Source organism: Saccostrea cucullata, unplaced genomic scaffold (genome assembly GCF_032062105.1).
Source record: "Saccostrea cucullata isolate Sc308-1 unplaced genomic scaffold, CSIRO_AGI_Scuc_v1 ctg200, whole genome shotgun sequence".
NCBI lineage: Eukaryota > Metazoa > Mollusca > Bivalvia > Ostreida > Ostreidae > Saccostrea > Saccostrea cuccullata.
The window spans coordinates 286,666-312,460 of NW_026928357.1; the positions used below are offsets into that span (position 1 = coordinate 286,666).

At 32.0% G+C, this 25,795-nt stretch overlaps 2 protein-coding genes across 2 annotated transcripts; one reads left to right on the forward strand and one right to left on the reverse strand.

Moving 5' to 3' along the window:
* Positions 1 to 5,140: 5,140 nt before the first annotated feature.
* LOC134277312 (cell adhesion molecule 3-like) lies at positions 5,141 to 7,586 on the reverse strand. Its single transcript, XM_062759631.1, has 4 exons — positions 7,238 to 7,586; positions 6,747 to 7,091; positions 5,610 to 6,135; positions 5,141 to 5,288 (listed from the first exon to the last, which is right to left on the reverse strand). Exons 1-4 carry the CDS (start codon positions 7,584 to 7,586, stop codon positions 5,141 to 5,143), a joined length of 1,368 nt encoding a protein of 455 aa, XP_062615615.1.
* Positions 7,587 to 19,725: 12,139 nt separating this feature from the next.
* LOC134277310 (uncharacterized) lies at positions 19,726 to 22,662 on the forward strand. Its single transcript, XM_062759629.1, has 2 exons — positions 19,726 to 20,430; positions 20,614 to 22,662. Exons 1-2 carry the CDS (start codon positions 20,255 to 20,257, stop codon positions 21,227 to 21,229), a joined length of 792 nt encoding a protein of 263 aa, XP_062615613.1. The 5' UTR covers positions 19,726 to 20,254; the 3' UTR covers positions 21,230 to 22,662.
* The last annotated feature ends 3,133 nt before the right edge of the window (positions 22,663 to 25,795 follow it).

Consider the following 25,795-nt stretch of genomic DNA (forward strand, 5'->3'; position numbering starts at 1 on the left):
TCACGAAACAAATTAAATATTTATTCCACTAGGCTGAAATGATTACTTATTAACTTAAAAGTATTTTGTAAAATAATACCTTCTGATTTTACATGTCATCATGAAATATATGGAGATAACGAACAGTATTCAAGATCAAAAGTCCACAAAAAAATACAAAATAGGAGCAGAGCGAACACGGACACGGACGGATCAGAGGTGGGATTAGGTGCCATGGAGGAGTTAGCATCCCCTGCAGACCGGTCACACCCGCCTTGTGCTCCTTGACATGATCGGGTAATAACGTGAAAATCCGTCGTCAATTCAGTGTGTAAATAATGGTCTAACAATTAGTATGGAAAACATCAATCAACATTTTACTCAATGACAAATCGTATTTTCTGACAAGGTCATTGTATCGACCATAGAACTTATGAAATGATGACTTTAAACGAGACTGCTGAAATTCTTGTTTCATCAACCTGTTTGTCAATAATTTACCTCATTTTAGAAATTGTTCATACGTAGAGTATGCTCTTGCATGTCGAATAAACTGCTAGATATAAATTACGTACGCAGGTGATGAAGGTATACTGCTGCATAAGTAAAGGAGGTTGACGATTGAAAAATTAAAGACATCACGTTTATCACAGAGCTTGGTTGTTAGATAAACTTTATCGTTTTTTTCCCAAGTAAATTATCAAATATGAAACAGATGTGTCACACTCTGTGTTATCTTTTATTTCGAGCTCACCAGGATTTATCGTATTGACATGAGAATGGAAATTACCATTGGAAATTGACAATTCGTCGTCGATTTATCTAAATGACGAGTTGAGGGCCACAACAAGTGTTTTCTTCTTTTCACATTTAAGAAATTCTGCTTTATATGAATGCAAAGATAGGTCTGCTAATAAAATATCTTTTTAATCTTTAACAGTCATTGATAAATACAATTTTGCCCTACCAGTATATCCCAGAGAGGCATACAAATAAATAATACTTTTAAAAAAACCAAATACACAACATTATACAGTTATTTAAAGCAAAGTTAAAGTGATGTAACTTAAAAGTGATTGATCAGCTTTAAATTGAATTTCCTTAAAATGAAATAATTATTTTTTTTATATAAAGAACTATTAGTTAAAAAATTCAGTATATTGAATTGAAACTTCCTTTCTACATTTGAAACACAACGATATCATTGAGATATCTTTTTTGTTTTTGTTATTAGTTATACATGTAGTTTTAAAAAGGTGTAAATATTCATAGCAAGTAAGGTGTGCACCTCAGGATTCTCTTAGTTTCCTTATGAATAATATATCATTTTAATCGATAGTCAATCGCAAAAGTCGTTCTAGTCAATATTTTAAAACTTTTCAGGGTTAGTCAACAAGGTATTTTATACGGGCCGTAGTACCACTGTCCAGACATTTCTTTTAAGAAAGGACAAAAAATAGTCTTGATTCAATAATTCTGAAGTAGGCATGATAAAGTTATATATGAAGGCATATATGTTTGATACATAAAATATATGGAGGTAACAAACAGTATTTAACTCAAAAGTCTATTAAACAATACAAAATAGGAGCGGAGCAAACACGGGCCTCCAAAGCATCAGAGGTGTGGTATTCAAAGTATTTTTCTTAAATATAAGAACTATTTAGATTTTAGAAAGGAAATGCCAGTTTGTATAACTAACATTAAAAATCATGGAATATAATTATATTTATATTAGAGAGTTACTTGAAAATGAAACAGTAATCTTCCACTGGTTGTTGTCAGAATAAATCGAGGATTTTTCATAGCGATATTTTGCATTGTTGCTGTTCTTCTTCTTTTTTTTGTATTTGAATCAAATTTCGCACATCATCATCATCATCATTTGTGATGTATCCTTAATATAACTGTCAAGAACAAATTATTTAGCCTTAATATAAATTTCTTTTATTGAAAGTATAGCATGTGTTCATTGGATTTGCATGAACTTTAAAGTCGACTTTAAATTAGCACATTATATATTTATTTTTTTTCTATTTGATTAAAAATATAGGGAAAATAGCACTTGTAAATTAAATGTAAACACGTGCATGTATTTATATAAATTCCCTAAACAAATGACATTTTTCTACAGTACTAAATTTTTATAAATGATGCTACTGTTCTGTTGCTAACTTCCCTAACAATACTGTAGATCACAACTTTTTCGCGACACCTTCATTTCGCGAGATAGATATCTACTTTTCATTAGCTAGATAAAGTTTCCTCGAATCGTGGTAAGTGCTTTGAATAGCCTTGAGGAAAACTAATTTACGTGAGGATGATATTTTCGCCAGCACATTGTCTGGCGTAATTTTGCAAAAATAAAACTATAGCGAATTAAGAGTGATTAACAGTATTTTCTTATCATCTGCAAATAGAATTTTTGTTTGCTTGTTGATTTAATACGCAATAGCATGTCCTACGAAAGAGAAATTTCTAAAACGAAACAAGCTTTTGAGAAACAAGTTGATGAAACAAGATTATCAACAACCTTGTTTGAAGTCAGCATTTCAAGTTCTATGATTAATGACCTTTTCAGCAGAACAATATACAATTAAGTCGAATGCTGCCTCTTCCTATAAACTGTCTGGTCATGTTGTCTACATATTTTTCTGTTGCCCGATCTGGTTAAGGATCACACGGTGGGTGTAAACGTTCGACAGGGGATGACACAAGATCCCACCGCTTATGTTTAAGACGTCCGTGTTTTCTCTGCTCTTGATTTGTATTTCTGCAACAGACATTTGAACTAAATTATTGTTGTTATCTCCAAATTTCATTGCTTTGATGGCGCCAGCAAAATCTCTTCCCGATTGTTTTAGTATGCAATTTCAAGAAAACAAGTACCAATCTTTCGATTTCATAAACAGTTCTAACCACCTGCCCAATTGCACTTCTCATTTTTCTCTCTCCTGTATGTTTTATCAAATATTTAACCGCGAATCGTAAAAAAAAACTTAAAGTTTAACTACCTAAAACAAGATAAGATTTATTATGCATCTTGACTTTTTAAGATAATGGGTTAAAAATTATATAATAAACCACCACTTTGTTTTACAGAAAAATATTCTTTAAGTTCGGTTGCCTTATTTTATATCGCATGGACCCAGACTAAAAACTCTTTCACTGCATGACATAACAGCTTAGTTTCTGCAAAAGTGGCAAAGTCTATGGTGTATTTTTTAACATTTCAAAATCCAGTGATGCGCTCGTAGATAGAAAAAAAATTTAGATTTTATTTTGAAAAAGTGTCCTCAAAACCTTGAACTCAAAGGTACATGGAATTATGGTATATTATCATATATTGAAAGGAAGAAACGCAGGGTAGTATGCCCAAATGATTTAGGGTCTGGTCAAAAAGTATACATGTTCACATATGAAGATAGGTCGGAGGAGTATTTTATATTCTGTGCACTTAAATCGGTGTTCAGAATTACTCAACCATGAAATGTATGACGTCATGTTAGGAAAAAGGTAGAAAACCATAAATAAGAGCGTATTAATGATGAAAAGTTTTTCAAGACATTTTGTAATACCAATTGATGTACCAAGAGTATGTACATTGTTCTTGGTACTTACAGACATTTTGAAGCTTTTTTTATCGTGGTACGACCGACAGAAGTTCCATGGGGTATGCCTGTTGCGCATAACATAAGTCAAGCAAAGGCAAAATCAGGCTACTGTCAGTTTATAGAAAATTGAGAGAGGAACTTGAAGGTATATTCAACCTTGACGATGACGTTGGCGCGTAACAACATCACGTCAAGTTTCGGCTATTTATCCTGCATCCCATACGTTATTGACATCTTATTACCTGCATTGGAATATACCACTGAAATTGCCATCATAACACCAGACAATGATTATCATTACATTCCTCCATTGTCTGGATGAGACCAATTCTGCATTTTGGTTTTTAAGCTCGACAGCTTTACGCCAGTGTTCTTTTATACTCATGCGCACAAGCGTTGTATGTCTACATCGATTCCTTTGACCCAATGTAGCCAAAGTTTTTCAAGACTTTCTGTTAATCACATTGACCAACTCTAGTACTGTCTTTCGTTAAGTTCATCTTTTTCTCCAATTGAACATTTATTGGACTAACAAGACAGTAGGACAGGAGCAGCTACCGGGATGTGTTATATAAACATCGTCGAAATGGTTGAATAATATTCGTATGAGAAAGATAAATGCACTGGTGAATGCCATACAGAGGCAAATCAAGACAGCGAAAGATGTGCGAGGGAAGAAAAGTGATTTTAACTTTTGAGGTATACCGTTCATAAACTCATGTATTATCCAGTACAATCAAGTGAGACTTGGTTACTTGCTGATTAAAGAATAATCTAAAGTCAATTGTAAGATTAAATTATTGGAAAAAACGTTTGAAAAAATATCGGTGATCGACATCAAAGTTTATTTTCCTTCTAGTATATGAACACTTTGAATAATTGTTTAAAAAAGGTTTTCTATACATCATCAAACAATGATGGGCTTTCCGATAAATAAATATAATATGTTAATAAATGTATATATACAATGTTTAATACATGCATATGCTCTATATATATGCAATTGTGAAGCATTTTTGAAAACATTATATGCAAGGTCAAAACAGATAAAAAGACCTAAGGTTTAATATTAGACCTTTTTGAAACTCTTTAATGGGTGTCATTTTAAAAGAAAAATAATATTCATTTTCTGAATTAAATAAAAATATATTATATATATATATATATATATATATATATATATATATATATATATATATATATATATATATATATATATATATATATATATATATATATATATATATATATAAGGACAGCTAAAAATGAGCAATGACTGAAAGAAAACAATAGTTCAAAAAATTTATTCTTGGCTTTTTGTTTCACTAAAATTAAAATATACCCACTCAATAAGCACAGCTGTCTTCAACACTTAAAAATGGATCTTGAAAAAATGATGAATATAATCATATGTACATTTCGAAATATGTGAGATTTAAATATAATTTTAAAAAAAATTAATCTTAGCAGTTCATCGTACCCATGAACTGTTTACAGTAAAGAAAAATCAAAGGTATGTAATTACATCATTCAAGAAACAGGCATATTTATGGTTGTGAACATGGTTGTGAACTTTCTGAGTTGTTGATTTGAGCATAAATTGCATCGTTGGTTTCTTCCTGGGAAACAGTTGTATTACATGTTTTCACGTCGCTCTTATTTTCTATCGTTGGGTATGCCGTAGCTTTACCATTGCTGTAAAAAATATATATTTAAAAATGAAAATTAAAATAAATTAAACACATTGAAGTTCATGATAAAAATTTCCTAGAAGTAGAACTCTCGACGAATGGAATTTTCTAAACAAATATTGGTCTAAGGTAAAATCAATACTTAAACTCTTATTAGCGTATTTATGACTTACATTAATATAGGTCAAAATAAATGGTATTTACATACAAATGAGGGTTTTTTCAATATTATTGATTAACTAAGCAAGTATGATATCTATGTTTTACTGGTTTGTTGACAGTGTACATGTCCGTTTTGTCTTATAAAGAAATCAAGAAGAGATACCTGAAAGATCCATTTTGCACACCAATTTTCGAAATTTTATGAAGTTTCCGTATGTAGTATGCGAGTCCAAACGATACAGCAAGGGATGCTATTGTTAGGATAAGGAAAAGAACGCCAACGACAGAAAGAGCATTGGTTTCACAGCTGTACACTTGTCCAAGATCTACACAATTTTCAAGAACACCACATGGATTCGAACGACAATGTAAAACAGGCAGTGGTTCTGGAATCGTTCCATTAACAATAATTGTAATATTTGAAGAATGAGTTGAATTCAAAGAATTTGAGACAGAACAGGTGTAAGTTCCTGAGTCAGATTCTTGAAGATTTTGCAGAATAAGAAACTTTCCATTAGAAGTAATTTTCTCCGTTGTGTTGGAGTTTGCAGCTTGAGAGATCCAGTTACAATCATCGTCAGTTGGTGCAGGGTTTCCATCAGCTACACATGTTATGTTGAGCTTTGAAGTGGATATTGGGTAAACATCCAATTCAGGAACTCGAATGATGCTGCGAACTATAGCTTCATCTAAAGAGATCATTGATAATTTAATAAGCCGGGATTTTTCTCATGATCATAAAATACATTGACGTAACATTAGATATAATCTGGCAGAAAAATATATTTGTTTAAAATTTCTGTGTTTCTATTTCAATCTATAAATAAAACTTAAATTAAGACAATCTCTCTAGGCTAAACTACATGTACTGGTTAAAATTTAGACAATCTCTGTCGGCTAAACAACTGGTTAAAGAGTTTCAAATTTTTCTTACATTGGTCAATTAATACGTAAAATTAAAAAATTTCAGTTAGCCTTCATCCATTCACCTTTTCTGTCTTACATGAAAATAAATCATCCTTAACGTTTATTTTATAAGAATTGATCAATTTTTAGTGAAATAAAGAATTCCTCCTTTGTTAAATTATTTTAAGTAAATTTGACAATTTCAGAATATTGAAATATAACTATGGGACTCATTGATAATATCTATAAATAAAACTTGCTGAACTAACTTCTTCAGGAAAGTGAGAGAAAAATGGATCTTATTTGATCTTACAATTAGTTCGTAAATTTCAGTGTGCATATCTACTTGAAAAACAAATTATCATGCATTGTTCTTTATATATTCGTTACTTACATAGAACATTTATTTTTATCGTATCTCTATACAGTAAAGTGTCCTCTGGACCTTCATCTTTGCTTTTGTTGCTATGCGAGGTGCACCGAAAGAACGCCCCATTATCTTCTCTTGTTACCTTGTATGTGATATTAACATTGGTTAAAAATTCACAGTTTCCGGCTTCATCAAACATTTGATCAGACTCTTTTATCAAAATAAAGTTGTTTTCAGTGGGGATTTTCCACCATTTTGCAATTCCAGGTGGTTTTCCTACATCAGCTACACAATTTAATTGCAGATCTTGGTTTTCTTTTAGTTCTGAGTTTGAAATCAATTGAATATCTAAAGGTCTTCTGGCTGACTCTGTGAAAATTGAATTTCATATCAAAAGTTTTGAATATTCTATCACGCCTTGACTTGGCAAAAAGAAAACATGATGTAAAATTACTAGTAAAAGAAGAAAACGTTAATTAATTAGACGTATTGATAAAGTTGAAAAAGAGGCTTACTTCGTAAGGAAATGGATATTTCTGAGGAGGGTTCTTCATCATCGCCATTAAGTGCATGATCAAATCTAACGGTACATTTGTATGACGGTTTTTCATCATCACATACTATTTCATTGATAAATATCAAAGCGCTCGATGAATTTTCAGTGGGATTTATAAGTTCGGATCTATTACGAAGATACTCTCCGGGTGAATAATATTTAGGATTGTCACCACCTGGCTTTGAAAATCCAGCAATATTGTCACCGTTTCCTGATTTCCACTTAATTGCAAAACCAGGCTCAATGGATTCTTCACTTTCTTCTGTGAATGAGCAGTTTAGTACTAGTGTTGCATTTATATCCTCCATGTCAGCAACAGTTTTACTCCCTTCCACACTGATTTTAAGTCCAACGCTTTCTATCAAAATTTAATATCTTTATCATGATATCCGTATTTTATAGGATATGTTACTGTGCAAAGTTTTTTTTAAATCTGTTGCTTCGACAATTTTTATATGAAATTTGCAAATATTTGAGATGCCATGGTGTGAAATATTTTTTTTAAAATGGTGTTTGTTAAGATTTGAAAAAAAAATCACTGAAAAGACTTTTAAAAATCTGTCTTGTACAAAAATCATTCACAATTTCAGTTTAAAGAAAAACAGCATATTATATGAATAAAGCAAATTAAATTACTTAATATAAACTTGATTGGAAAATGTTCCAAGAAGGGGGATAATAACGGAAAAAATACCTTCAACAAGGCAGAAAAAACTGAACAGAATCAAGATAAAATCCATTTTTATATCAATTCTGCAGCAAATAGCTCATTTATTTAAATTCATGCATGTATACTCTCCTTTTTATACACTGTTCGCGAAATCATGTGATTTCAAATCGATTCAAGAACCATAATTACCTTTTCACTTGCACGACAAACTTCCCCTTTAAATTTTATTGGTCTTACAGAAAGAAGGTGATGATTATAAAAGTACATTTTAGGCCAATCCGGATCCAACAAAAACATTGAGAAATCATGACTTTCTTTCTTATAACGATATTGTGTGAGAAATCTTGTAATATAATAAAAATATATTTTGTCTTAATAAAAAAGTCTTAAATGTTCATTTTTTTAGCATATCTACATCAGTACATGTATCATGTCCAGATATTACGATCGAGTTCTTTAAGCATCAGTTGAAAAAAAAAATTATCCAAAATGGAATATCATTCCCACAACTTTCAATACAGCTATTTATAAGAACCATGCAAAAATGAAAATAAGTGATTCATGGTAGTGACAAATTTTTCAAAAACTATCATATTTACATTGAGATACATGTACATGTGTATACATATACATGTGTACATCAAAATAAATACTTAATCACATTTATATTTGGATTTCATGCATAGTTAATTAAAAAAAAATTCAATATATACCCAATTGTACTGAAACAGTAAAAAAATCCATTGAAAAGAGTCTGTACGTGCAGGTGATTTTTTAAGAAGGCCCACACTCTTCTAGAATGTGAATTATAACATTTTGAAAACATGTAAAAACATAAAATTCTAGTTATCTCCCTTGGAACTCTTCAGTAAAGGGGTTGGAAAGAGTGCATATTCAGTTTAGAAGGTGAGGATTAAAAAATGTGTGTGATTTCATCTTCCTTTTTGAATTTTTGTTGATTTTAATACAACCAGGGGACATGTAAGTTAAATCTTTATTAGAAAAATGTAAGCCTGCAATAAAAATAATAACTTTGCCTGCAATTGCTTAATTTTATCAGACAAAAACAAAATTTTATTTTATTTTCTAATTTATGAGGACAGAGTTTGGTGTTTTGAAGAGGCTAACTTGTATAACAATAACATCAAAAACTACATAAATTCAGTTTATTTTGGGGAAAAACATTTGATTTTGTACTTGAATTTGAACACTAGCTGGGGATTACATTATGATGAGTACTATCATTCCAATAACAGCGTGTCACTTTGCTTGATCGACCGTGGTAACAATTTCACAAATTGATTACCATATCATTCATCGATTGGATGTTTGATTTGAATGAAATCAATACTACTTTGCATATAAAAAACAGAATCCAACAATACCCCGACAACACTGACCAATCGTATTGAATGATTGTTTTCCAGCGCGGCATTTGTAGTCACCGACAACACGTGGTCAGTCAAAGCCCATTTACTGTTCAGCAAAAAGCGCGTGCCATATTTCATTATTTCTTGTGATTTGACTGAATGGAGTTAATATTGATACGTAAAGCATGAAATAAGTAAGGTTATACTTTGAAACTATTATAATATATATATATATATTATATTGTATATAGCGATCAATTACATCATTATAAGGATAAAAAACTTGCCTTGCCTATCCACATGCGATTATCGTTTACTACATTCTCGTGAACAATCATAAGATACGATTGGTCAGTATTGTAAGTGGTATTGCTGGGTTCTGTATTTCATATGCAAAAGTAGTATTGCTTTCATTGAAATCAAACATCCAATCGATAAGTATTATCGTTTTACTAACAACGTGACAGTTTGCTTGATAGGGCGTGCTAAAATTTCGTATGCCTGATTATCATTTTACTCATCGATTGGATGTTTGATTACAATGGAATCAATAATACTTTGCATATGAAACACAGAACACAGCAATACCACTGACAATACTGACCAATCGCACTGAATAACAACAATAACACGTGAACGGACAAAGCAAGTTTTACTTCCTATAATGATAATATTGATAGAGCAACGTACATATATAGTACAACAGAAGTAGAGTAACCTTACTAATTCCATTCTTTAAATTTTCTTATACGTATTCAAAAACCCGTCCGGTCAAATCACAATATAATACATGCTTTTTTGAGGACAGAAAACGGGCTTTGACTGACCACGTGTTGCTGCTGCCTACAAATGCTGTACTGGTAAACAATCATTCAGTGTGATTGGTCAGTACTAAAGTATTATCAGGCTATTGTTGTATTCCGAGTTTCATATGCAAATTAGTATTGATTTCATTGATCCAAGCGATGAGCAAAATGATAACCAGCACACAAAATTTTAGCACGCCCCATCAAGCAAACTGTCACGCTGTTTGTAAAATGATAATAATATGGTAATCAACTTAAGCAAAGTGACACGCTGTTGTTATTGGAATGATAGTATCTCTCCTTTCCATCAAATGAATATTCTCTCATATTAATTAATGTATGATATACAGTCGAGTGGAAGAAGTTCTGCTGCTCATAATACATTAAGTCATATATGAAGAAGCATGAAAGGTACAGAAGAGATTGGAAGGAGCATAATTTTTTCTATGTCTCGTTGCCTCTATGGATGTCATATTTAGTCTAGATCAGGTGATTTATGCATAAATAACTCAGGCTAATGTCTAAACAAAAACACTATTGACTATTTTTCAAATGAAAAGCTTAAGGGGGCAAGTTAAGAAATATTGATGGTTATCAGCCCCGCTAAAAATTTACTAGCCCGAGAAAATAATTGTCTTTTATAATTTTTTTTAAATAATGTGAACGGGGGTCAGATTATAAAAAAAAATGATCTCGAATCTTTTGTCTGACGAATTTTTATTTTTCCTTGTAACATTTTGCTACCAATAGCATCAGTTGACTTGGGAGCGATTAATCAAATTAATAAATTTTAATTAATGAAAACTTTGAACAAGTCCAGCCGGGTGTCGATACGTGCAAATTTGTAAGCCCGCGGCAAGATTTGTGCGTCTCGGGCGGTCATGCGCACGGTTATTTCAAAAACTGTTTGGGAATTGCTACTTTGAATTTTTAATTTCTGAAGAATGTTGAATCTGTAGTATATACATTTATTTACTTAAATAACAAATTTTATGTTCACTACTTAGATTTAAAGTTATAACTTTTTAAACCCCGATTTATATTGGTTTTCCAGTTTTATAACAGTTATTAAATAAATATGTCATAACCAACTGAACGAATCCACCTTATCTAATTTTTTTTGTTAATATCTTCCTGATTCTAAAATAACGAAAGGGATCCTTAAATTAGATATTAAATATTAATTTTGTAAGACCAAATAAGACCAAAAAACTTTTAAAGATCTACATATAAAATGTAAGATCACGAACAGACATCGATCATATAAACCCAGTAAACAAAATGAATCGTGAACACCAAAGGTCTGATCAGGTGGCTAGGAGGAGTAAACATCCCCCGGTGACTCGCCACACCCGTCATGGTCCTATATATTGATAATTCTTTGTTTTAAAGTTGGTGAATTGTTAAAGTCCTTTTTTTAACCTGCTGTTGATTGTTTTTGGCATTCCCAATTCCCTATCTAGAGCAATGATTGTTGCCATGATGTCATACTAATTATTAAACATCACTTTATTCGCTATGCTATGTTGAACTACATGGTGTAAATGATGTTCTATCAGAAATAACAATGTCATTGAGTTTTAGAAAATTATTAGTAGTTCATCACAAGGTCTAAAGTATTTTGACAACTTAAAAATTCTAAACTTTATTCCAACTGGCTGAAAGAATCTCTAATCTGCACTCAGTTTGGTAAAGGACAAGAGTCATTCATAGAAGTTCGATCTAGGTAGAATTAAAACTCTGAGATACCTGTAATAGGGTTCTTGTAATGACAACATCGTTTCTGGTTTAGTTGATTTTATTAGTAGTACAAGTATAAGTAGACCCTGTAATAGCAATAACAATTATTAGACAAGATAAAAAAATATACATTCAACTGCAAAATAGTATTTGTTATCATTATAAATTCATACTTTATAGTTCAAATTCTCTTTGTATTAAATGTATATAAAAATAATTACCACTTCTTTATCACAGATCAATTCATCATAAAAATAATTTCTTTGACAATTTAGTAATTTAGAAAAAAGAAAATCATAATAATTTATCATAATCATTAACTGACATTAAATACATACTAGTAGCTAATACATGTAGCTGTTTCAGTCCTATAAAGAATGCATAAAAATGAGTAACCTCCCTTAGCTGATATAAAAATCTTTAAAAACGATAACTGATTAATTTAATGAAAAAAAACCTATGCTTTTAATTGGAAAGGATTATTTAAATTATATGAAATAAAAGCTAAAATTCCTAATTTTACGATAAATAACATTACAATTATACAAGTTATTTATAAAACTAATTTTACAACTTTACACTTATTTATTCATTTCACTCAGTCCTACATATATACAATTTCAAAACTGAATTAGAGTGAAATGTCAGATAAAATATTTATGTTTCTCATTTACACAAGTACGCAAACTCTCAAACTTTCATTCACCATTCTAACACCTTTTTCATTCACTTTCACACAAAATCAAAATCACAATCATACAAAATAATATAAAGAACAGACCTGAAATCTTGGAATTTCACCCTCAATAAAGATGTTGTAAACAACTGAACACCCAAAATAGTAAACTCGGGGAATCACCAAAAATACACAACTGGTATGACCAGTTCTACCCAAAAATAACTCACTGCCCACAAAGAGATTTCCCTCCAAAATCTCGACCATTGAAATCTCATTGTCGGGTCACTTCATAGGTCACTGACCTCTAAAAGTTTATAGCTAAAGTAATTATAAGGGAAACTTATATCTAATAATTCTTAATTAATTTCTAAATAATTCTAAAGGTTCTAAGTATAATATATCAAAAATAAATAATAAACTGCTGAAATATAAATAAGTTAAATGAAATAAATTCCTGGAAATAATAATATCAAAAATATTAAATAGACAATAATACTTATACGCATGTCAAATAAACTCAAAATACTAAAATAATAAAACTATATACTCTTTTTTAAATATTTACACTTTACCACATACCTATGCGTCAGGGATATCGAAGTAGAGACTCAAATACACAAAATGCTTTCACTGCCAATTAACTTTGACTTACAGGGGGGGGGGGGTTAATTTAAACATTTTCGAGCTTATTGTATTACTACGTTAAATGAAATAAAATTAAGTTTCAGAGTTCATCTTTTTAAAGAAATCATCTCCGATTTTAATACACGTATGCCACCATAACGTTCTTTTGACAGAGTCTAAAAGAGTTTCCAAGTGTAATATTTTTACTATGCAAGTTATTTTTCGTAACAGTAACGTTTTATTTGTCAGAAATGGCCAAATCTCGGCAAGGGAGTGAGGTGGATAAGGATATTCTTTCCCAGAATGGGCATGGTGACCATGGATTATATCCCGCTTCTTGCACGACTGGAGCTTCGTTCATCCAATGTGGATAAAGTATTGGGGTCATCTTTTTATCACATCTGTAATGTTGAAAAGTAAACGATTTTTAGGGTTTTAGTCATCATATTATTGTTCAGATATTCAAATAAGTTTCTATCTGTAACTTGGCAATCTTTCATAAGAGGTTGCACAAGTAAGGACAAAGACACATCTTTTCCCCCGTTTTCTTCCACTGGGTAATCGAACAAATATAATTTTAACCATATCCCACATAAAACAATCAATCCTCCATCTAATGATGGAATTTATGGCAAGTCTTTTATCTTTAAAAATCTTGTACAAGTTATTTAATACTTCTGAAAAGTAAATTTTAAAATATACATTAACTTTACACCCGTTCATTGCTCGAGTACGACACAAGTGATCTACATGTACATATTGACGTCATTTTAATATTGTGAAGTCACAATCATGTGAAAAAAAAAAACGTTAAGTTTGCTATTTATAGAAACGTGTTTGACTTCATCTATATGTGCAAAATTTGAAATCTGAATTTTAGTTTTGCATATATAAAGGTAGTTCGCAAACTTTTGATCAACCCTCGTGTCCACTCAAATTCATTTAAAGAGAGGCTCAACCTACTTAACACAGCTTCTCTTATCCTTTCGATTAGTCAATGGTATTTGGGTTTTACTATAACTCTAACTTGTAGAATAAAATATCTAACCTGAAGATAGGAGATAGATATCCGAAGATTTTATTATCAAGTGATATTCTTTTCAAATTACAAACTTTAAGAACAACAATCCATTTAATGAAAAGAAGAAACAAGGCAATTCTAATTTTACTGATTGATTGTTTATTCGTTCTTGGATTTAAAAAAAAATAGTATACTAGTTCTAAATGCTATACAATGAAGCTTGATTAACAAATCTTAATTAAAAAAGAAATATTATGAGGAAAACAATTTTACGTACTAAGGGTTATATTTAATTCAAACTATGAAAAAATGTTTAATTATTCAGAAAACTATTTGGTCTTAAATAAGTTTTAATTACAAAAACATGAGAGATGAAAGTCTGAAATATTAGTATTTGAAAAATAAAAGTATATGTAGGTTAATTTCTGATCAAAACTTTACGAAAATTGGATTTGATCGTAAATATTATTTTCCGTCCCATGTCCTTGAACACTTGTATTATGAAGAGTAAGGTAGCCTTCCCTTTCTGTTTGGTATTTAATGACATCACCATTGCTGTAAAAAGAAAAACCCAAACAATTACAACACATAAGTAAAGATTAGTAGGACTAAAAAGGGATATTATTAGAATACGTACACATAGCAATCCTGCTCCATTGTCGAATCCACTCTCCTTGAATGAAAACTATCAAAGTAAGATTTATAAAGGTTAATACAGGCTGACTTAGTTACATTTTTCTGTTTGCAAATTTAAAAGCAAATGATAAATACTATAATAATTCTTGTAAGAAGTTTATACTTCTTCAAACAAAGTGTAAATCCGTGACAAAAATGTTTCTTTTTTGTTAACATTTTGAAAATTAATGCTTAAAGTTATATCAATATGTAAATCTTCATATTGAAAATCTATAATAATGTTTGACTTTATAACGAGTATATTACTCCGGTCCTATAATGACCCCAAAAATCCAAGAATGCCCACGATTTTAAAAAGATGAAAATCACAGCAAATCAGCGTGCGTTCAAAACTATAAAATAGACATTTATAATGAAATAGTATAAACATAAAATTGTATTATACTCTTTTTTTTCCATTTCGGGTAACTTCGTTGGAGAGATTGTGCAGTTTCCGGCAACAACACCCAGTACATTAATTTCACATTTGTACTCTTGTCCCAGATGAGCACAATTCTCCAGAGCCCCACATGGACTGGAATCACATTCTGAAACAGGTCATGGTTCTGGATCTGTTCCATTTACTATGATTGTAACGCTCCAAGAATTGTTAGAATTTAATGAATTTGAGACGAAACATGTATATGTTCCAGAGTCTGTTTCCCTAAGATTTTGCAGAATAAGGAATTTCCCGTCAGAATGCTTTTCCTCAGTTGTGTTAGGATGGAAAGATTGAAAGGCCCACGTGTAGTCGTCATCAGTTGGTTTAGGGTTTCCATCAGCTATACAGATCATGGTGAGACTTGGAGTTGATACTGGTTAAACATTCAACTCAGGGACTCTAATGATGTTGACGATTTTAGCTTCATCTAAGAAACGTTTAGAAACATTACATTTTTATGATAAATTGATTTTTTGATGTCACGTGCTTATAATGTATTTTGTTTTGTTAAACTCGGTCCCTCTACAATTTCAGTAAACGTCAATAATAAACTAAAGCTACATGTTTTGGGATTCATTAAATTGTTCGTTTTCTTCCCTTCATTCCTAAACATCTCCAATCGCTTACAAAACTTACAGCTTTGTTAAGACATTTATGCATATTATTTTCAATATGCATTAGCATCTCAGCCCCTTTCAAGAAGGATATGGTTATAACAATTTGTATTCAATATGAAAATTCATTAAACAATACAAAATAGAAGCAGAGCAAACACGGACCTTCGAAATATCAGAGGTGGGATAAAGTGTCAAAGAGGAGTGAGCATCATCTGCCGACCGGTCACACCCGCCGTGTGCTCCTTAAATTGTCATGATCGGGAAATAATGGGAAAATCCGTCGTCAATTCAGTGTATACATAATGGACTAACAATTAGTATGAAAAACGGTTGTTTCAGTGATAAATTGTATTTGCTGACAAGGTTATTTATCGACCATATTGGCATAGAACTTAATGATAACTTTAAACGAGACAGGTTATATTCTTGTATCATCAACTTGCTTGTCAATAATTTACTCGTTTTAGAATTTTTCATACGTAAAGCATGCTCTTGCGTATCGAATCAACTGAGATATATACACTCCGTATGCAGGTGATGAAGGTATATTGTTATTTCACTGTAAGAAATGGAAGTTGACGATAGAAAAGTTAAAGCCATCACGTTTATCATATAGCTTGGTTGTTAGATTACCATTAACGTCTTTTCAAGGATGAAATCTCAAAATATTAGCCTTGTGAAAACTTAAAATTTAATTGTGTCCTTTGAAAGATCTGCGAAATGTTAAATAAATTTACCATAGTATGTAAAGTATTATTGTACCCATATTCGAACACTGACGTATAGATTTTACTTACACAGAACATTTATTTTTATGGTATCTCTATACTGTAATGTGTCTTCAGGATCTTCATTCTTAGTTATGTTGTTATGTGAAGTGCATCGAAAGAAGGCTCCATTATCATCCCTTGTGACCTTGTATGTTGTGTTCACCCTGGCAATAAATTCACAATTCCTGGCCTCATCGGGTATTGGATCAGATTTTTTGATGGGAACAAACTTGTTATCGGTACGGAATCGTCCCCATTTCACAACTCCAGGAGGTTACCCTACATCAGCAACACAAGACACAAGTCCACATTCTGGTTTTCTTTTAATTCTGAGGCTGATATCAATGGAATATCGGAAGGTCGTTTGGATGATTCTACAGAAGATCGAATCATTGATTAGCAGCTTGAAATGCTCTATCACTTGATACAGTGGTTGGACCAGGTTTTGTAAAAAAATCTAAATTTTAATATGTATGGCATACATATATAAATTATATACAAAAAGTGCCCTTTTATCGTGCATATTAAACAAATGTTAAAGTCTTACTTTGAAGTGACAACGATATTTCTCTAGAAACTGCGGTTTTTACGCCATTTTGGTTGTATAAAATGCAGCATTGCAGTGACGGCTTCTCATCGTCACATGCCACTTTGTTAATAATAATCAAAGCATTTGTTGAATTAGCAGTTGGCTTTAGGAGCTCAGATTTGTCTCGAAGATACTCTCCATCTGGATAATAAACAGGGTCTGGACCTCCTGGTTTTGTAAAACCCACTAAATTTTCAACCTAGCTAGTTCTCCATAAGATAGCATGACCATCGAGAAGTACTTCACCTGCTTCCTCCTTGCATGTACAGTTAAGAATCATTGTTGCATTTCTATCCTCTATGGCGGCAGTAGTTGTACTCCCCTCCACACTAACTTGAAACCCAAAACTAACTATGCAAAACAAGATACATGTATTAGATTCATTGCTATAAAATTTATATAAAAAAGAAAGGTATTGTGTACAGATACTAAATTAATGTTTTTCTGAGATCTCTTAAGGTTTTAAACTCTTTCCGAGTTGATTAAAAAAGAAATTAAAAATTAAAATCCCTACATCTCTACGTATGAAACCATTTTTTGCTTTTAAATGTTTCTTGGACTTGATGTTGCCTTTAGTTCATATATTAATGAAATACACAGTATTACATGCTGGAGGGGCACCGAAATAATATATTCTTGTTTTCCTGAATTTGTACAAAAATATGATATCATCATTAGATTATACTCTAAGCATAAGATCAGCAAAACAGAATTTTTTTTTTTTATTTCAAACGTGGGACCAGTCGTCGTACGCGTCTACATTGGACATGTACGATCCTCCGACAGGCCTGTTGAATTTGCTGGAAATAAGAAATCCTTTATTATGAACGCCACGAACCATTGGGGTAAATGTATCTTCAACTGAATGCCGTGATAGACATAGACCTAAAGTAAGTGCCTGCTTTAGATCACTGTGATAGTATACTTTAATATGGAATACTTTTCTTGCAGTTATTATATATACATGTTGTTTATCATCGTCTCAAGCCACGGTCCGGAGTCCGCATATAGCTCTCCTACCCGTGGCTGCTTGATCACAAAAAGTGTCGTAATAGTGAATATTTACATTTCCAATGTCTTTGTCCGAGATAAAATTACCAATTGTAAATGCAATTTATTTCCTCATGAATGATTTGGCGCGGTTCCAAAAAAAAAAACCACGTGCAGGGCGGGACAACACCTAGAGAGAAGCAGGCTTGGAGCCCGTGGATTGGCGGAATCAAAGCATGTAAATATAAGGAATAACTGTCAGATTTTTCGAATTCATGAAGATGATCAATGGATTGGCTTGTGTGATAATTTTAAGCATAAACGCCTTTGGCGTTTATGCAAATTATCACACAAGCCAATCCATTGATCACTTCATGAATTCTTAAAATAAGACAGTTATTCCTTAAATATTTACGCCTCTCTTTTTTGACCTCATATTCAGTCAGTGGCAAGTTTTGTTTCGATCGCAATTGAAATCAACAACTGATGTCAACAGTATACAAGAAATATTTCCTTTACTGCGATTGGATACTGAAAGGTCGCGAGAAAGTTCACCTTCCGACTATGCTTTACTCGCATTGGTCAATATTTTAATGAGCTACGAAGAATTCTCTCCTCGTTCAACCACGGCCAGAATGGGAGAGGATTGTACATTTAGGCCGTGGTTTGCGACGATGGTTGCTTATATAATTTCCTATATCTCAAAAATTATTCTGTAGTTGATGTCTTTTATGATTATTTTATAACTACATGAACATGAATTATGTTAATTGCGTTATTCATGTTTCGAATTCATGGCAATACTAGTTTTCCAATATTTTCATAACTTAAATACTGTAGACGTACTTTTTTCCACGGGGTCATAATTCCGCGGAATCTTAAGTTCTGTTTAATCCGCGGGTAGAAAATTACGCGGACTTCTTAAGCAGTCACTATATGCCTTACATTTATATTAAGGGACTCCGACCCTCATTATATACATATCAATGTGCTTCAAGGTTCATTGAACTTCTCAGAAAGGTCTAATTAAAAGTAGAAATTTTTATCCCGAAAAAAGTATTTTTAGATACCAATGTTTATTAACATGATATGAAATTAGAAGTAATTTATGGAGCTTTGCAAAGATCCTTGAAGCACATTGAGAGGCAGATAATGAAAATTGTTGCATGAAAATATTTTAATTTTCAAGATTTATTTAAAGACTTTTTGAATTAAATTATAAATTAAAGAGTTGTCCTTCCTGGCTGAGAGTCGGAGTCCCTTAAATACGCTTGGACGAATTTCCGCGGAAAATTTGTTACCGTGTACATAGCGTAAATTAATACCACGGGGAAAAAAGTACTTCTACAGTATTGATACATCAATATTAATGCTTTTTCGGAAGGCAAATTATGTACTATGGATTTCATTTAGCTTTTTCCCCGAAGTTTGAATTGAGAAAAAGTATTTATCGTCTCGTATCTTGTTTTCGACCGTCTTGTGTTTTCGATCTATGTTTATAAACTTACTTCCTGTATACAGCGCGCGCGCCATGACGTCATTTTCGGCTGCTATACTTAGCACCAAATGTAAACACAACACACGTGTAGTAAAATGTTCAAAGTAAAGTTATCAGAGGTAGGTCTTTTGTTTTGTTGGTCCGATGTCGGAAAATTCCACTTTTCTCTAATGCTTATTTTTCAATTGATTAATTATAGTTCTAATTTTATAATTTTACATGTAAAATAAATAATCTTTATTCCTATTGAAATATACATAGATGTCATCAGGATGCAAGGATTTCAGATAGATTGGAGCGGATCAATCATTTTATTTCACTCTGTCAAAATTACCCTTTTCTTAGATATATTTTATAAAATTTAAGAAAATGCTCTGAAATTTAATGCTTGAAATTTACAGGAGGTCCATCAAGTGAGGGGAGAATATAGGCAATATTCCCCCACTTCTCTACAAAATGCTCTTCACAAGGTTCTAAACAAAAACATGACTGTGTATAAGGCAGCAAAAGTATATGGAGTTCCAAAAACAACTCTTTTAGACAGGGTGTCTGGTACCATCAGCGCCGATGCTGTAAAATCTGGTCCAGCACCTACTCTAGATATTGACCAGGAGGCACGATTGGTTGAACATATAAAATTAATGGCCAACTACGGCTATGGGTAATTCTAACAAAATAAAATGTGTGGTGTGATATATATTATTTTAATCCGCGTGGAATATATTAATCAATATTTTTAAAAAATTTAAATTAGGGTCCGTCTACTTACGATCCGTTTGTATCGATCTAAGGTGGGCGGATCTAGGAATCAAATTTGTTTTGAAGTTCGTTGCTTTTTCCACAGATATACACGGTCTGAAGTTGTAGATTTAGCAACATCACTGGCTATACATCTTGGCCTCAGAGAGAAAGACAAGCCATTTACGCTGAATTGGTTTTACTCCTTTTTGTCAAGATGGCCAGAGCTGAAGACCATAAAAGCCAGGGGGCTAGCCATGACCCGTGCCAAGTCGGCATCTCAAGAAAACATAGATAAATATTTTCAAGAACTTGAAAAAATCATTTCAAAGTACAACCTTCAAGACAAGCCGTATTGTATATATAATGTAGATGAAAAAGGAATTAATTTCCAACATAAACCACCAAATGTCGTCAGTTCAAAACAATCTAAACCCCCTGGTATAGTGTCAGAAAATTCCCCAACTCTAACAATCATTGGTGCGGGCAATGCACTTGGTACACAAATTCCCCCATATCTTATTTTCCTGGGCGCTCGCATGAATCCCGATCCTCTTCAAAACTGTTCTGAGGGGACCGCGGGTACTGTGAGTGCTTCTGGTTGGTCCAACACTAACATATTTCAGAAGTATTTGAGTGAGCATTTTATGAAGTACGTGCAAGGCTTAACAAATAACCAACCTGTTTTACTTATGTATGATGGTCATAAGTCTCATTATTGAATGGGCAAAGGCCCACAATATCATCATTTTAGTGTTACCTGCGCTTTGCAGTCATATTCTGCAGCCGTTAGATGTAGGTTGTTTTGGGCCTCTTAACAACATTCTGAACAATGCGTGTCATGAATATATTCGTGAACACAGAGAACCCATCAACCGATATAATATCGGAAAGCTTGCATCAGATGCTTATGTCAAGGCACTGTCTCCAAACAACTTGCAAAATTCTTTTGCTAAAGCAGGAATTTATCCTTTTGATCAAAATTGTGTGTCTGCCGTCACTTTACTTCCATCAACCTTGTTTAATTCTGACGCACCGACTGACAATGACCATGATTCAATACCATTAGATGATGAGATTGGTCGACAAGACAAAGGTACGGACAAAGATTGTGGCCCTGAAATTGACGTGAACTCTGACAGGGCACAGACGGACATGGAGAATAATACTACACGTTTCTTTGATAAATGTGAGCAGAATTTGAAAATTGAGAAAAAGCAATCAACCCAAAATAGAAAATATTTATCAAGCATCACCTCTGGTAAAGCTGTTACTGAGAGTGAAATCATGAATGAAATTGTTGAGCATTGTAAGAAATCAGGAGCTTCAAAAAACAATGAGGTTTGTAGTAAGAAAAGAAAAAGTACTGAAACGAAATCCACTGACAGTTCAAGAAAGGTAAGCAAAAATAAGAAGGCACGTAAAACCAATTTTGTGAATTTATCACAAGAACCTGGCCCATCAGGTTTACAGAAAACAATTTCTGATCATGATTTGTCCGCCGAGAGTGATGAATCGGATGGGGACGAAATCCCTTGTTGCGTCTGTAATAAACGATTTCCAGATGCATTAAGGAATTGCGTTTCCCTAGTTTTTGTAAAATGGGGTGAATGTATGTATGAAAACTGCAATCACTGGACACATTTACGATTTTGTTGTGATGTAAATGTTTTAAGACGACACAGTGTATTTTATTGTCCGTGTCACGGACTTCCATGTCTGCAAGATGAAGAGTAAAAAAAAAAATCTTCATGTCTGTAAAACAAATGTAAAACAGAAATGATATTAAATAATGATGAATAAATAATATTTGAAACCATGCCATATTTTTTGCTTGATTTATTTCATATCATAATACGCACTTTTTAAAAAAATATATAAATTATTCCAGATTTTACGTCTCTGATACCGACTTCGCGTCTAAATATTATATAGGTCGAAAACACAAGACGCTTGATTTTGGAGGATCAGAAATCGACTCTTTGGATGTGGGGGTGTTTCAAAGAAATAGAACAAAATGGTATAATTTGACCGATACTGTTCAATTGACAACATTTGGTTTAGACTTGAACTCTGTGAATTATTTGCGTTTTCTATGTAGTTTTATTTAAATTCCTAAAAGTGTCTTAGTAGGTCGAAAATACAATACGCCAGGATACTCCTATTTAAAATAATATTTTATACTACAAAATGGTTTAAACATTTCGATCTGTCTCTAAAATTCTTTTTATATTTGCGAATAAATGATTTTAAAAGTTACCTTTATTCATCATAAAAAAATGAAAAGGATTACCTTCAGTAAATTCGAAAATACTTTTTTTTTTATTAGAGTAAAAGATTTTATTTCAAATACATACATAGTTTCATATTTGAGGCATCACCTCCGCAAAGGCCCTCATCCTATACCTCACCCGGGGTGCCAGGGGCTCCCTGGATCGGTAACAAAATTTATACATGTATAATAGGTAAGTCAAGAGTAATTTTGTTAAGTAAATATATCAAGCATAAACTTATATAATATAGTGTATGTTTTTAGTAAAAAGTAGCTCTATTATAATATAGTTGGTAACAATGACATCATGATTATACAATTCAATAGACGATAATTAGCTGCTTCAAAAATATGCAGCAGTGACATCATGTTAATAAAACCAATATATGGTTATAGTAGAATATACATAAATTTTACAAACAGAATAGTTGACAGTAATATCATGCGGCAGGACTTCCTTTTACAGTTCACCTTCACAGTCCAATTTGTCCCGCCACATGGATGTACATGCAGAGGGCCAGCTCACCCTCTAGTACATATAAAATTGATGCAATTAATATACATATTATTATAAGTTTTGTGACAACAGTTCAAGAATTTTAAAATCTGAATTTATACATTTTGTCTTTTTAATAGTAAAATACAATTGCATCAGCGCGCTTTTTAAAAAGTGACACACTCCTTCATATGTAACCTGGTCTTTAACAATTCTACATTTCATTTTGTATTTGTAAATCTTGCACGCCAAGAATGACAATGTATTATCCAAAATAAGAGTGTATTTGTTGTTGAAAATAATAAAGCCTATAACAATCATTTTCCATGTTATATCTATCTATTAGTTGAGAAATTTTACTCCAGATTGGCTTTTTCAAGTCACATTCGAAGATAAAATGTTTGATATTTTCTTGTGTATCACAGAAATCACAGTTGCCACTGTTGTTTTTATCCCACTTACTAACGGATAGATTTGTAGTCAACAGATTATGTAGTAGCTTATAACTAAATTCTGATACAGATTTATCAAATAATGAGCGAACTTTATTTTCATATATAGTATCGAAATGACTCTTATCTATTTGGAATTCTCTACAACAGATATTTTCCATGATTGGCTTGTGCGATTTCTTTTTTATTAAAATGTTGTAGAAAAAACAAGATTTTTTATTAGAAATATCTTCAAATTTTCCGTCAAAATAGAATTGTTGATTAGCGTTTGTGTTTACGAAGTTTATAGTTTGCATGTTTATGCGTGAATAGTGTTTCTTTAAGGCGGTCTTTACCATTAGATATGCAAATAACAGTATACATTCATTATTTCTTTCCCAATATTCAAAGATATCTAAAATAAGTCTTGCATTACTACCTATATATCGTCCTTTTATATACCCAGACTGATCCGGGTTAATTAATTAATTTATTATTTTTTTTAAACGCCGAGAAAAGACGCAGGCTATAATTTTGTAATCGCAGTTTGTTAAACTTATCTGACGGTAATTTTGAGGTTTATCAAGATCACCTTTCTTGTGAATTAAAGACAAAACGGAACATTTTTGTGTATTTGTTAATTCTTGTTCTTCGTAAGATTTGATAAGCGCATCATACATGTATTGTTTTAAATGTTTCCAAAACATTTTGTAAAACTCAACCGGTAAGCCGTCGAGTCCAGGGGATTTGTTGTTTTTCATTTCAAATACTGCCTCGGAACATTCTTTTAATGTAGGAAATTTGTCAAAAAAATCTTTCTCGTCATCAGTAAGCTTAGTTTGCATTTTAATATCGCGTAGGTAATTATTTATTCTTTCAACTGTAATTTTCTGAGATGAATACAAGTTTTCATAAAATACACATAGTTGATTAAGTATATCGTCGGTCTTGGTAAGGATTTTTTCATTGACTCTGATTCTGTTTATAACGTTATGTGATTGATGTTTATTTTCGAGCCTTAAAAAGTATGCTGTATTCTTTTCACCCTCATCTATCCATCTTGCTTATAATACTTAATAAAATCACTATCCTATACATTTTTACACGTATTCCCACTCCGAAAACTTATCCACATTAAACTTCGACAACCACGGGTTGTTTAGGAGGACATAAACATTTATTTCTCATGAATATACATGTATGCTTATAGTCTAAATTGCTTTATTTGGGAAGTACTGGTAAATATGACATAAATGATTATAAATCAATCAGATTTCCTGGCACCTTCTATTGATTTTTTAAGCATCCAATGGAAATGTTGGAAAGTCAATATGAACCATGTATATCTCAAAGGAAAAACGTTATAATAGAACTCATAATAAAATACTTATCATAGAGCAAACTGTACCTTATAGTAGAGTCATTCTACGGATAGAGGCCCAAACGAACTTTCCAAAAGTCAGAATTCATATACCCTATTTTATACCCTATTTTATTCAATTTTTCTCCGTTATTTACTAATTCTAACTTAGAGAAAACCATTTCAACATGCAGCAGCAATGTTTAAAATATTTTATTGCTTATTTTTAGACACATACATACATGAAAAAAAAAAATTTCATTACCGCAACAGACGACTAAATCGTCATAAAATATTGTTGCAGTATTAAACCAATTTTTTCAAAGTTTGAAGTAATAAATCTTAGTAATATCTTTCCTTCATGATTATTTGAGTGAAAGATTCGCACATTATTTTTCGTACTTTGGTGTTAAATTTACGTTTTTAAAAAGCAAAAAAAAAAAAACCCATTGGTCAATAAACCACTTGAGGAGTGTAAATGATTATTTTACTTCCATTTTTCTACGGCTCGAGATTTCACGGACTCATGCATTTTGATTAAACACTTTATTACATGTATATTAATTGACCTATTTTCTCTTCCTTATGGTAATGACAATGCGTTGCGGTGGTGACAGTGCGTTCCGGTAAATAGTTATACAACCCCCTCCCCCCGTTATCATGCCTTATATTTTCCAAATTTATTTAGAAACAGTCATGGCTTGAGCAAAATTAATTTTTAAACAGGCA